Source organism: Elaeis guineensis, chromosome 3, assembly GCF_000442705.2.
Source record: "Elaeis guineensis isolate ETL-2024a chromosome 3, EG11, whole genome shotgun sequence".
NCBI lineage: Eukaryota > Viridiplantae > Streptophyta > Magnoliopsida > Arecales > Arecaceae > Elaeis > Elaeis guineensis.
In genome coordinates, this window is record NC_025995.2 from 113,704,413 (window position 1) to 113,719,866 (window position 15,454).

General features: G+C 38.1%; 1 protein-coding gene across 1 annotated transcript; it reads left to right on the forward strand.

Moving 5' to 3' along the window:
• The first annotated feature begins 1,987 nt into the window (after nucleotides 1-1,987).
• On the forward strand, nucleotides 1,988-14,685 carry LOC105040784 (uncharacterized). The gene is made up of 6 exons (XM_010917470.4): nucleotides 1,988-2,432; nucleotides 3,775-4,116; nucleotides 4,259-4,414; nucleotides 7,588-7,904; nucleotides 7,999-8,857; nucleotides 13,720-14,685. Exons 1-6 carry the CDS (start codon nucleotides 2,267-2,269, stop codon nucleotides 14,259-14,261), a joined length of 2,382 nt encoding a protein of 793 aa, XP_010915772.1. The 5' UTR covers nucleotides 1,988-2,266; the 3' UTR covers nucleotides 14,262-14,685.
• The last annotated feature ends 769 nt before the right edge of the window (nucleotides 14,686-15,454 follow it).

Here is a 15,454-nt window from a genome sequence, read left to right on the forward strand (position 1 = left end):
AGATATTTTTGTTCTAAAATAATTTCAGCATATCACGAATATTCGATGATGTGTAATCAATCACGAAATTTATTATTGAATCTTTCATCATCGAATAGAATTTTATGATGTCAAATAAAATAATCACATCACCTAACTCACACCAAGGAGTGATGTGAAATATTGTTACCTACCAAACAACATCTTAGAGCTCGGAGATAATAACATGATGCGTAAATAACTAGAAAATCTAGATATCATAAAAAATGAAATAAAATGATCCTCTGAATCCAATCTAAATTGTTCATACTTAATGAAGGCATTACATCTATCTACCCTTGCTTGGCATTATTATGTAAAAATCTATTAGCGTATCGTCAATATTTGATAGCTTCCATATGCGCTCATCCCACTTGCGAAACTAGGAATCTATCATTTAATAATACATATTTTTCAGTTTTTTTTTTTTCCAAATTTGCTTCGATGCTACAATGTCCTGCAGAAGGCAACAATGAAAGGATGCAGGAGTCAAAAAGATCTGGTGGAATATATGAGCCAACAGTTTGGAGATTTTTGAAATTCTAAAAATGACAAATTTGAAACGGTTTCATTGTTCCACGTGTATCAGCGTTGGAATTTGAAATCCCACAACCTTTCACACTGGCAATACGTTGCTTTTACCTATCCCTCCTCATTTAGCAATTCCCAGCACAGAAAGCTTTAGTGAATTCAAAAAATATCCATATAATTAAAAGTCAATCCTTGTCACTCATGCTTGACCAAATCGTTAATCTAGCCATTCACGCTTAATCAAAGCATCCCATAGCTTTGCATAAAGAGCAAAAAAAGGTAAAAATGACAGGACCATGAGTGACCGTCTCAGCCATTGGGTCAACCGAATCAGACAGTGACATCATGATAACACAATAAATATATTATTAATAAATATGAATACAATAAATTACCAATAAATAATTATATATGACAAATTATTTATAATTATAGAACTCTGCTTTCAACTTTTCAGCACTTAAAAAACAAATAATGAAATAAAAACATCGTTTCATAAATAAAAGAAATTGTGTCACCATCAACAGATTCAAGACATTGGGGGTAGAAAATCTGTTCTAATCCTGATGACTTGTTCAACAAAAAAAACCGAAGACTTAAAGATTTTCTAAATATTCTCTTTTTTGCACCAAAAGGCTATGTACTACTAAACAATGGACAACTTCCATGAAATTGGTCCCAACCCTCTTGGCGGAGCTAAGGCATCTTCCATCCCTCGAGGCCATGGTGGATCATTAGAGAAGCGGATAAGGTCAAGCCAGGTGTAGAGAGAGAGAGAGAGAGAGAGGCGACGTACCTAGAGGCCTGGTACCGGTGGCACACCCCATTGCACCGTGGGGGAGTCGAAGGGGAATGGAAAGATCCAAGAGAGGAGAAGAATCGAGCCTGGAGTGCCAGCGATTGCAAAAATCTAATCCCAATCAAGACGAAATATTTACCCTATCTAAAAGCCGGTCTGTTCGAACGAGCCGCTGGTTTAACCGCACTTCAAATAATTTTTCAAAACTTGTCCGATTTAGAGTTGTGATCGGACCGGAAGCGTGACCTGCTGATGGTTCAATGGCTCGTCTGGTCCGCTTTTTAAAATATCGCCTGAGCGTGGATAAATGTCAAAAAATAGATAACGGGAAAATTAGACCAAACCGTTACCCGTATTTCTTGGTTGACGGCAAAGTTGGGTAGGGTTGGTGGTGAGTCGAGCGACACGTGTAACAGCCTTGCCCATGCCAACGCGGCCAACACGCATCAGCAAAGGGAAACGGAAGCAGACGAGTACAAAAATCCCACGCGGCTGTGGTGCACCACAACCCTCACCCCACCCGCCTCCCCACTCCCGACTGCTGACTTGCCGGAATATTCCGTCATGACGGCAATCTCTGGGATTTTCCCGAAAAGTATATATACATTTCTCTTCTCCTCCTCCCTGCCCTAGCGTCCCCCGACCCCTTTCTTTCCTCTTCGCTCCTCCACGCCTCTCCCCGTCGCCGCCCCATCTCTTTCTTTCTCTCTCCCCCCTTTTCTCTTGCTTCTCTCTCTCTGGCTTTCTTGCCTCTCTTTCTCTCTCCATGTGCTTGTTCTTGGTGGCGTGGAGATCGATGCAGCGGGAATGGAAGCCTTCCGAGGGGATCCGTCGGCTGGGCACTAGGAGGAGCTTCGGATCGGGGAAAATAGGGCCTTTATTGGTTCTCTAGGGCTCAGAGCTCTCTTTCCGTGGTGGATGGACGCAGTGGAGTTGCCCGTGCCGGTGAACGTTGTCGTATCGAAGCTCTTGGCGACCGAGGGTTTCGGGAGGGTTGGGGAGCCGGAGAAGAGGGGCTCCGACGGCGCTGATGCTCCCGTTTTCGGAAGCCACAAGATATCTGGTTGCAGCCCTTATAGTAGCGGTATAACTTTTGCCCTTTGATATGGTAAAAATTCGATTTTAGCACTTTAAAGGGAATAAAGATTGGATTTCTAGACTTAGAAGGGATAAAGATTTGATTGCTGCATGGATTTGTGAGTTATTTTTGTTTATTTGCTGCTTCTTCAAGGCATGGATGGATGCATGGGAGGATGGTAACTCGTGTTTTAGGTGTCTTAGTGGGTGGATTCTGTACCAACGTGACGTTGTTCATCAAAGATAGGGTTTTGATGACCAGGAATTGAGGGGTTCGTTTGTTATTGCTTTTGTTTGTATTTTTTTGAGTCTGGTACTTAGAGATGGATTCTACAATCTTCTGGTGGAAATTATAGGAAATCGATGGGTTTCATTTGTTCTTGCTTTTGTTGGTATGTTAGTTTTTAAGGATGGAGAACTGGGTAAATTACTTAGTTAAAGATGGATTCTATAATCTTCTGGTGGAAATTACTGGAAATCCATGAAGTGGCTTCTTTTAAGCCAAGTGGATCGCACAGTCGGTTTGATTGGACCAAAATATTCTCTCAGATCGGCACAGCTAGTTTGACAATGGTCCTTTGCTGTTTCCTGCCGATTCTTGTGCAGATGTCTGTTACTGTTATGTTATGTATGTACGCAATATTTGTATGAGTTTACATTAATGCATACGTATTTGCCCAAAGTTATACTTATACATGTTTACATGCTACTTCCATTTACTTCACGTCTATAGGTTACTGGAAGAATAAAAGAAGCGGTTATTTGGTACGACATCATTTTGTACTTTTGATTTCTTCTCATTGTTTTCCTTGTGGGTATGCTTTATGTTATTTCCTTTATGTTATTATTGTGAACATGATCATGATACAGTCATGAAGTTTATCGAGCTATATGGTTTCAGAATTTTCTTTTTAATGACCTACCTAGCAGGATTTCCATAGAATTATTACTGATATTCAAGAACCATAATAGTGCAACGTGTCACCATCTTTACATGCTCGTGTTCTTAAATATCCATATTCCAGAAAATATACTTCCAACATTTTTTGCATTGCTATCTGTTTGTGTAGCTGAGGGATCCCTTTTTTTTGGTTTGAATCTTGATATCCATGTTTAGGTTAGGAACTAAAGGCATCTGGTAAGTTTCTGATGCTCAAGAATATGTTTCTTTATCATTTTCTGGCAGTTGTCCATACATGAGTAAGTCTGATGTTTCTGCTACTACTATTTATAAATCTTCTGTCGTATAAGTCCTGAAACTGAGATAACTATATCTTAAATTTTGTTTTTTAAGTGCAAGACTATTTAATTTTTGTTAACTTATTTGGAACCAATTATATCCATGACAGATTCAGAACATCAGCACTCAATTTCAGAATGCAGTTCAGTTTCCAGACACAAAAAGATTGACCGGGGGCTATGTTTGAATGAAGATATGCCTCCCAGTTCCAAATGCGAAGGTAATGGCAAAAAGCATCACCTTGGAGAGGCAGATATGCCTATCTTATCACTAGCCAAGCTTGAGGGAAGACCATTGAACAAGAAATCTGCAAAAAGACCGAACACTTTCTCTTGCTCTAAGCGACCAAGAATAGATAAACCAGAAAATTCTGTGACGAATTCTGGAATTGATGACCATAATATTATATCCAGGAGAATTGGATCTGACAGCTTACAGTGTACTTCTGCTGGTAAAAAGGATACCATTTTTAGTTTTACTTTCCTTATGGTGTCTGCCTCTGCATTTCTTAACATTATTAGATAATTTAAAGAAAGGATGATATTTGTAATTGCTGTGTGTGTTGATTCTTGATCTTTCATTTGATTACACAGATAAATCCCGGGTGGTCAAGCAGAAGCGTGGTCAAGATGGAAAGAGAACAGACAAAAAGAACTTTAGAGGTGGTCTGAGAAGTAAATATGATTGTTTTACAACAAGGGCTGGATTAAACAACTGCGATTCTGCTTCTGGAGGAAACAACATTCTTGGTATGCAACAACTATGCAGAATAAACTTTTTCTGATGTTTCCTACATGCATATCTTCCTTTTCCATTAGTGTGTGTGCATGTTCTTGCATGTGCTCATGCATGAGCACATGCATGTCTACAGCATTGCATGCATGCACGCACATGATATTTGTGTGTATATAATGTAAGGGACCTATTTTCTCAAAAAATAAAGAAAACATATTGGCCTCAATCAAGTAAATTATTCTCATTGTATTTTTCTTTAGCACAACTTGCTTGAAAAGTTATTCACTTTTTGGCCTCTCATATGATTCTTTTGTGGAAATATCATGACTTCTGTCTGTTATCTGTCCTGCTAGCAGGTGTTTTTTCACATGTAAGGAAGCCAAATCATATAAGAAGGCTTTAAAATTTAGAGTGAGGATAGTTATCTATATTTCTGGATACATTTGGTGGTTGAATTGGTTCATTATTTGATAATTGATAGTTAGGCAAAATTTTTTTGCTGCCTCTCAAAAATGAGGGTTTTTTTTCTACTTTTAAATCTCCAAGTTTGTTTCTTGAAAGAAGTTGTTTCTGACCTGTCGTGTACTTCAGAAATATTTTAGGTAGTCCTTTTATGTTGCATTTTGTAGTCCTCTGTAATTGCTACCTTTTCCCTAACTACTAGTTCGAGGTGTGGGTGATATCTTGCTGAATTCTAACAAAAATGTCTTGACTTGGTTGTGGAAATTTCTGCCTCAGTTGCAGCAACTGCTTTTGATTTTTTTTTTTTTTTTCCGTTCCTGCTCTCTTTTAGATGCTTCTGAAGTTTCTTCATTTTGTGAAATCTGATATTTTTTTTGTGTTCCAATGTTCACCTCCCTTTGCTGAAGAAATTCTTTGCTTTTTGTCCATGTCTTCCTGGACTAAGTTTGGTTTAATCTTCCATTACATAATATTTCTATCACAAAAGCTTCTGGCACACTTGTATTCATTGTCATATATTATAGTCACTTGTTCACCCTGTCTCTTGAATTCACTATCATGCCCTCCATCATGTTCATGTAACGGTACTCTTCAGTGATAAGGAAACCTAAGTGGTGCCAAATATGACATGTTGAATAAATGGATGATTAATACAAGTTCAAGTATTTTTAATGACTGCTACTTTTTATTACCTTTTTTGGTATCATGTGCAAGTCTATTTCGATGTTTGCTCAAATATGGTAGTCTTTCTAAATATGTTTTCATGCAATTGGGGTCCAGTTTCTACTAATGTTATTATGTTCTTCCCCTACTTCCTCTGCGCCCAAATTGCAAGCCTGCTCATTGTCCAGCACTTGGTGACATCACCTCAGTCTGTTCTTTCCACTTTATCGTACACTAGTGCAAGTCCTTTGCTTCCTTTTTTTTGTCCTCATTTTGACCCTCTTTTTAAAAGATAATAAATTTCCCTTAAAACCTGAAAGGCATTTGGTGATCATAGAACTTCCCAGAACCATCTCTCTTAGCCATCCATATCATCCTTCTTTTGTATGATTATCTATCGATACATGAATAATGTCAGTTGGGTATTACTTGGCTGTGCTTTTGCTAAGGCCTTGCATTAGTTGTTGTCTCCATGAAATTTGGATGGTATATTCTGATTTCTAGTTTTACTGATCTTTGGATTGATTCTTCAAAACTTGTCATTATAAATTTACTTTGTTGTTGTCCATATTTTGGACTTATCTTTAATCCTCTGCACTCTTCAAATTGCATATGCCATGGCATCTCCTCTTGGTATCAAAAGGATTTTCTTTTATGACAAATCTTACAAATAAACAGGCTTAGCACTGACCCTTGATGTAGGATCAAAGTAATTAGAAACTTTGTTGTCTTGCCATATTTATTTGTAGTATCTGGAATCTTCTATCTAAGGTAACATGCCCTTTTCAGAATTTTCCCAGAACCTCGAACTTGCACCTGCTTCCTCAGCACTTTTGTACTAAATTTGTTTCTAAAATATCCATTGCGCTGCATCCGCTCTCGCACTTGCTCCTGGTTCTAGCAACCAAATATCTGGTACATGCATTGCTCCTTCATATTAATATTTGCAGTTTATATAAAAAGACATTGCCCGGTAATGATCCTGCCAATCCAAGATTCTAGGAAGGATGGACTTGGAACAGACCTAACCCTTGCCTTTTTTTTTTCACTGCCCTAATCTGAACCATCGTATGTGCAAATACATCACATTTTTTTTCTTAGATACCCTATCAATTGGCATCCTTTATGATCATAACTCTTATTGGATTGTCCGTTGACTTCCATCATGTGATACACAAGCTTAATTCTGGTAATTGACCTGGTTTTCTATTTTACCTGTATTCATAAATGACTACCACAATATTCCTTCAATAGTACTATGTTATCTCAATTTTTTCTTTCATGGAAAGAGTTTGGCAAACTATTAATCAGTTCACTCTATTTGACCTTTATTCATAAATCACGACCACAATATTCCTTCAATATTATTATGTTATCTCAACTTTTCCTTTCATGGAAAGAGTTTGACAAACTATTAATCAGTTCATTCATATATCTAGTTTTTCCCTTCTCTAATCGATGGGCTGCTTTCTCGCATTCCAAATCCAACATGTAATATAGGCTGCCATACATTTTTGCCTTAATGGCCTTTACCCCCCCGACATAAACTTCTTTTTTTGTTTCAAAATTTTGTCCTTTGCCATTTCATAAAGCAGGGAAATTTTATGTTTGGTGATTTTGAACTTCAACATCCCAAAACCAAATTGTTGCCTTAAGATTATTATTTTTTGGCAAGAGATTCTTCAGAAACTCTTGCTCTTCCCCCACCCCCCTCTCTCTCTCTCACGCACTCTCTCTCTCTCGTGCGCATACAGAGATATGTGCACACAATATATACACATTAAAAGCTAACAGAAATGTTATCTATGGTTTGATGCTTTGGATTCTAAACTATCAAACTTTCACTGAAGTATTTTGCACATGAATAATGGATTTATGATGTGAATTCAATACCATTAAAATAATACATGTGACAAAGCAACAGTTCTGCAGTTAGTACCTTCTAAGAATCACCAAGGCAATAGCAAGATTGTCTTTTTCCCCCTTATATTTATTTTTAAGTTTAATGAGCAATTGACTTTTGTACTTACACATATAATTTTATCTTACCATTTCAAATTAGGATTGTACGGTCTCAAGTCAGATCTCCGTGATGTTACAAAGCATATGGATGATCTATCACTAAATGAACTTCTCGATGGCAATTACAAATATCCTAACATATGTCCAGAAAAAGGAAAGAGAGCCTCAAATGTGCATGAGAATATTTTAATCTCAGTTAGAAAGGCTTGCTCTATCCTTCCACTCCATGGTGCAGTTGATAACAATGGAAATGGAAAAGCTGTTATAAACCTCTTGAATCGTAATTGCTCTTCGCTGAACTTGTCTGAATGTGATAACAAGGATAAGGGCATTGATGAATTAGTATCTTGTCGCAAGGTGAGTACCATTTTTTTTTTTAATTTTCTCATATGAATGTAAATATAAATCAAAATTCAAGCATTTTTTAAAATTTATTTACACTTCTTGTCAGGATCCCTGTCAGTTGAACTGGAATGACTCCACTTTATACCAGCCTAAAGACATTTTAAAGAGGTTGACACTTCCTGCAGCCCAGGATCTGGATGCTCTTTTGTTGGACTTAAACATGACTATGGTCCCTTTACGGTCTACCGTGCACATGACAACTTTCTGCCATGCTAGCTTACCGCCTTTTCCTTGGTCCTTTTGTCACACTGGAGCCTGCAAACCCAGTGTAGATGTTGGTAAATTGTCTTCGATGAAGAGCACATCCCAAGGTAAATGGGTTAGAATAGGAAGCGATTCCACTTCCCTTGGAGATGATCAGAGTTGCTTCTCTGAAATGGAATTGAAGTCATTTAACCACACTGAAGACACTATAATCCAGCACAAGATTAATGATCTTCTTCAAGATGTGAACACCCTGGCAACATCTGTCAGGCCTCTATCCAATTGTCCTTCCAGTACCTTATGCAATCTGTCAGTTTCTTCAGAAGCTCATAGTTCAAATGATGTTGATTTGAAGAAAGATTCTGGTTCTTTTGGTTCATTTATTTCTAAAAGGCCTAATTTAACAGAGGAGCATGTGGACGCTTCAGATTGTCATCTGGAATTTGACCATAAAGACAGTGTGTTTTTAAGAACTTCTGAATCAGAAGTCCATCTGAGGTTTAAGGGATTTGAACCCAACTTAGTAGATCCATCACAGTCTACTTTGCAATTCGAGGATGGTGAAGTCACCCGAAAAGCACAGCATACAATAGGAAGACATGGTTATTCAGAAAATTGCTCTTGCCACTCTTGTAAAAGCACTTCTAGTGGATGTGATCAGAATTCACGGTATTTTCCTACACCAAAGATATCTAAACCAGGTAATATGCTACAATTCAAAATGCATCACATCCCATACTCTAAAAATTTATATCATGTTCTTTTCTTAGGTCATCAGTTCCTTTTTTCCAAAGAAAAGTTCATATCAGTGACATTTAATATTATCCATCTCATCTTTGAAGTAATTTACTAGACTAGTATATATATGTGTGTGTGTGTGTGTGTGTGTGCATAATATGTGTTTACTGGTTATTTAATTCTATCATTAAACTGTAGTTGAAGGTGATAAATTAGGAACTGGCCCTCATCACACTTATCCTGCTATCCATGAGAAGGAAAAATCTAACAATTTGTTGTTTTTTTGTGGAAGTTTCAAGGAAAAAATACATGAGTTTGCCAATCTGTTTAATAGTTATGTTGTAGGGAAAAGCGGAACAGTGGAGTTCGATGTATCTGTTTGTGAATCTGTTTGATGTGTAACTCTGAAGTTCAAGTAGCTTTTCTGCCATTTGTGTGATTTAAGTTCGATGTATCTGTTTGTGAATCTGTTTGATGTGTAACTCTGGAGTTCAAGTAGCTTTTCTGCCATTTGTGTGATTTAAACTTGTCGATTGCGATTGTGCATCTATCTATGCGGAGGATATATGATTTGCAAAATCATTATGAAAACAGTTTGTGTTTATTTAGTGTTATTTCTATCCATCTAGAACATGATTTCTTTCTCTTCAATTGAAATATGGGTTGGTTTTTGATATATTTTCAGCTCTGTAATGGAATGCTTTCTTATCAGGTGACATTTTTTTACCCCATTGTATATATTGTTGAATAATTTTACTTATCATAAAAGAGAGCTGATAAGCTGATGCAGTTCTGCCAGCTTCTGTTTCATGGCGGATGTTTTAGATTATCTGAGACAGGTGCTTTTCTAAATTTCATTGCAAGTTAGAAAAGCATTACGGACATTAGTTTGCACTAAAAGCCAATTTCCATGCATGCCTCTAGCCTCTCTGAATACAGGCATGCACTGCCACATGTCAGGTAGTCCCAGATTGTGTGGTTGAATGTGGCAATTATTGCATGTGATGAGACTGCGCTAGACTGATGGAGTGCCTCAAATATTAATTGGGAGCATAGTTGTCAAATCGAGATTCGACTCGTGAATCATCCATCCCTTGACTTGAATCGCGACTCGAATCGTGACTTGAATCGCGACTCGAATCGTGACTTGAATCGTAAGATTCAGTAACAAATTCAACTTTTTTATAAAACAATAGAAATTAGTATAAAAACAAAATTTACATTATAAAAATGATAAAAAAACAATAATATCCTATTTTGTGCAATGAATTTGATAATCACATTGTTAAAATGGAAAGACACTTGTGGATCCACAATCTTAGTTTTTCTTCTAGGTGGCATGATTCAATAAAAACAAGTACTGTTACAAAAAAAAAATTTCAAATTGAAAAAAAAAGAACCATTACATAAAAAAATAAATAAATAAACAGAGAAACTTTCATGTACATACCAGTTAAATGACTATGGAATTGTGGCTGTATGCAGGCTTTCACGGTCACATACTTTTGCTTCAAAGAGAAAAAAATGAAACTGGGACTACAGAAAGAAGATGGAAGTTGGGCCACAGCCCACCCCTCTCAAAGAGAGAACAGGGGACCAGCCTGCCCAAAGAGGTCAAAACAAAGGAGGGTCCTGCCGTTTCTCTCACGGTCATAGGCTTTTCCCTTTTGATCCTTTCTTATTCGCAAAACCCCCCCTGTCTCTCTCAGTCGAGAGAGAGAAGACGAAACAGGGCTTCGAACGGAAAAAGAGAGAGCGAGAGAGCGACGGCGAAGCTCAAAGAAAGGCTTCCTGGGGCTTTGAGGCGTCCTCTTGGGGAAGACGAACGGGGAAGAGAGAGGAGAGAGAGAGAACACCGAGCCTCTTCCTCTTGCCGTTGAAGCTTGTAGAAGCAATCGATCGCATCAGTAGAGAGAGAAATTGAAGAAGAAGAGAGAAAGGGAAATAGAAGTTGAAAGGTTTCACATACCTTCGATTTTTTTTCTGTGAATTGATTTTCAAAGCTATTTTGAGAAATTTTGGACTCTTCGGCTTCCCAAATCAACGAACGGCACTGTTCTAGAAGTCTGAAAACCTATCTTTTCCGAATCGATGGAATCAGACGATCCGGCGAAGTGGACGATTCAGCACACGAGTCGACGATTCAAGTACGATTCCTAGTCTTTTCCGATTCTCCATTGCGGTTCGACTCGGTGAAAGTTTGACTTCACTCGACTCGACTCGTACGAGTCGAATCGTGACTCGTACGAGTCGAATCACGACTCGTACGATTCTAACAACAGAGATTGGGAGCTACTTTATGTTTCTTAGAGATGGAGTAAGGGTTGCTCTCTCAGAAAGGTTAATCAAGTTGTGGTCCTCTTTATTGAGGAAATTAACCTGGCATTCATTCTAGAATTGTTTCGGGAGGTACTTGTTGTTTGAATATTCATTATTATGTCAAAGTTGTTTTACGAAGTCGTAAATGAAGTTGCTAAGCAAGAAGGCTTTTTTTTTTCCTTTTTTTTTTTGTGTGTGATTCTTTGAGATTCTTTAGTTGAAAACTGGAAACAGAAAGTCCTGATTTACTTAGTGTTGGTATAGAATTAGGAAACCATGTGTTGGGCTTTCCTGATGAGTTAAATTACCAAGTATTTTAAATTATGCATCAATTGATTTTTTTTAAATATCAGAGCTGAGGGAAAATGACATCATGAGATGTAATTTGACTTCTTATGTAATTGAATTATTACTTCAATTGTTTAGTTGGATATCCTTGAAGTATTTCTGAGTTTCCTCAAAATTTACAAAAAAATAATATTTGATTCCATTGAGCATGGATTGAGAAGCTCGGAAAAAAATGTAAAGATGCTGGCAATGTTGTATGAATTCGTTGGAGTTGATTATAACTAATTGAAGTCCAAATATGTCTCACTGTCTACTTTGTCATATCCTGAAGGCTTTAGGGAGCATTATGTAATGGATCATGAAGATCAAATAAGCCATTTGTTGTGCAGGAAGTTTTTGTAGATGTTGGTAACCTCCAACAACATGATGATAAATAGAATGTGCAAAAAAATAGCCGATGATGGATGGAATGTGCAAAAAAATAGCAGAGGTCAAATTTTTGCCTCTCAAGCAAATCCGGCAGTTGTTTGTTCATCTTGTTGAGGCTTTTGTAAGTGATGAAGCAGCCCAAACTGAATTTGGTTTTAGGAAAACAAATTTGGTGATTGAGGTGACGAAACTCTCATATAAAATAAGATAAAAAGAAACATTAAAAAAGAAGATAAAGAGGGTTTTCGATACCATAGTATCAGTGGTGGTAGGAGCTACTACTGTCCTCCGCAATCAACAAATACTCTTCTCTTGAGCTATACAGATTGCCAACACTAATGTGTCTAAGAGGAGGCAACCGTTACCCTTTTGACTCAGTACATCATTAGAATTAGGGGTGATTTGCTGGTTCAGATTCAAAGTGTAGCCAATGAGATGGCTGGCTCCATAGCTTTTGGAGCTTTGAGTGGCGCTGATTTTTATGTGGTTTATCTCCATATCATTATCTTTTAGCTGGTAACATACAGACTTTAGCAAACACAAATGGCCATTGCTAATCTTTTTTTCTTGAGAAGCATGAGTCATGGTGGAAAAGATGGACCTTGCTTAAGATAACAAAAAAGTACCTTGAATATATCTGGTGTGGTTTTGATCCCTTTTGCTAATTCTGTTGATGGTGGCTCACATTAGGAAGCATCATGGTTTAGGTCCTTTAGGTGTTAAGAATTGTCATCACTGAGGTCCTTTGATGGCCTTCAACAGACACATGGAGAGAAAGGCAACAATTCTGCGGATCTAGTACATGATCTCTTGATCGACAGGTACTCTGTGCTTCCACATAATGCGAGGTCTACCTATAGTCAGGTCAAGATCTGTTTGAAAGGTCGATCTTATTACCTCTGTCTTTTATTCAAAATTATTGTGGCAATAAACAGGGGAATTAATGAGCAGTGCCATTATGACCCTGTGATGTAGCCTAAGAGTCCACATGCACAAACAAGCTGGTATCATGGAGATTAGCAGGTAACAAAATGGAGAAATAACAGGCACCAAGCAAACAGCAAATTCCCGATTATTTGAATTCTTTCATTAAAAGACTGTAATATGCAATAAATAGTTCAATATGGTTTCCCTTTGTCAAGTGAAATAGCTCCAATGAGCTTACTGCTTTGAGGGCAAAAAAACAAATGTTTAATGGGATTTTGTTTGGATCCACTGATTAGAAATGTCTCAGCATGACCACCTAAACCACTTTGGCAGAATTGTAGTCAAAAAGAAAATCTTGGGCCAAGTTCTTGTCAGTGCCACTTGTTCTATGGCATCCTTATAAGAATTCTTTTTATAAAGCAATATCATACAAAACTTGGATTGAGGTGAGCTTATCTCAAGGTTCTATAAAATATCCTGACTCAAAAGGTTGTCAAATACATTCCATTAAAACACTGAAGACCTGTCCCATGTCTAGAACCTATTGTGATAAGACTTTATCAGGTGATAGAAAGTTATTCTCTTGTATCAAGCATGATGATACTGGTTTCGCTTTTCTTATCGGACCAATTGATATTCATGGCCTTTATGAATGCATGAATATATTGTTTTAGGCTTCTAGCTAATTGTATTTGATGCTTTTCTTCTGCACTTCTTTTTTCCTGTCGGGAGTGGAGCATAAATTACTTCTACCTGCTGGATCCTTTTTCTCCTTTGCTTCCCTGATGAAATTATTTCTGTTCAATGTCATGGCAATTCTTTCCTTACCCATTCTGATTTCTATCATCCATTTGTTAATTAGGCTACTCACCGATGGTACTGCTTGCTGCTGAAATACTATGTGAGATGGGACATTGTTCCAATGCCATCAAGACTCGAAGCCATGACAGTGGGAGGATAAAATGGCCCAAGACATCATCGCAGAAGACCATGAAAGCTCGCAAATCAACATCTTCCATGGATAAAACAGAGAGTTCATTTCTCACAGGTAGGCATCATGATCCAGTTAGAAGTACAGGCCTTCCATTTGTGAAACGTAAGTTGATGAGCGAAAAGAAAAGTGATTTCATCCACATGAACAATAGTGGTAGAGGACCTGTAAGATGGTCTACTCCTGTGGAAGGTGTTGCATCTCCCATCAAACTGGAAAGAGATGTAATCATCAGCACAAGACCATTGCATAGCAATGCCATCAGGCCCCCAAGTCTGACGTCATCACCTGCTCGAGGCGAAAAGGGCTGTGACAATCAGCAGAAGCTTAGGAAATCGGCAGTGACGTCATCAGTTACCTTTGGAGGGTCTTGTATTAAAGACTGGAACAAGGGAAGGACCAAGAGAGTGTGATTGTACATTGACAGATACCATCAATGCCGGTGCTCCTTGTTGAGAGGCTGTAAAATACGTAGATGGGGGTCTGGGTTGGGCTTCTTAGCGGGAGACAAGATATATATCTAGTCTTACAAATGGGTTGACTGGAGGGAAGAAATGTGCCCCCGATTGTTTGGTTGAATTGTGTCCGTTGGAGGGCTGTGTGAATTAACTGGGCATTTTTTGTGGGCCAATTTGTTGTTTGTAATGGGTCTACTTGTCTTGTATGTTATCCATGAATAGTGCATGCACGTGCACGCGCACGCGCCTGCGGATCCATGCACGTGTACACAAAACTCATCTGCCTGTTTTGACAAATAGTGTTACAGATGGGCCTCTTCTTTTGCCTGTATCTGTCTTGGCTGCAAATCGTATATTAATTTTTAGAGGTTTTTTGTGAGTTGATAGCTGGTCATAAAATTTGATTCTTTTATTGGAGGCTTCTCAATTTAGATTTCTGCTCTATATTGATCCCACATTTGTTGGGACAAGATTTGTAGAATTATGAAAATGATGAATACGCGTGCAAAACTGGTTTTGGAGTATTCATTACAAGCATTCTGAAAATATCTGTGTTAGAGGTAATATTTTCATCTTTTTTTTCATCACGTGGAGGACTTATTTCAGAAGGGTTTAGAATGGATGGTTTTGATGTTCCCAGTGGAAGGTAATTATACACTTCGATGTTACCCTAAAAGAAGGGGGAAAGAACACCGGGATTTGTTAAAGGATATCGTGATGGTAAAAGGTGTCGCAAGTATTTATATGTGCATAAACAAGCTTTGGGCAGAGCGGTGCTTGTGGCATGTGCGCTGTGCATCAGTGAGCTTGGGTCCGGAACAACGGGAACCTTGCTGCACGGATTTGGAACACAAATTCCAGTGATCGGGGTTGTATCTTTCACCACTGCGCAGCTCTGAAAGCATTCGGAACTCCATCATGCATCATCTGTACAGATCTCAAAGCGATCGGTAGATGATCCAACGGTGGATTCGTACGAAAGAAGGTGAATCCTTCCTCACTATAGTAAGCGATGGGGGATTTAATTTCCGAAGGCAACATTCCCGGATTAATTAAGCTCTATATATTATTTATTGGTATATAAATTTTGTGTCGCTTGATTTAGCCAGGACGCAAGCTCAGTGTTCGTACTTCAAAGTTAGCCGTGT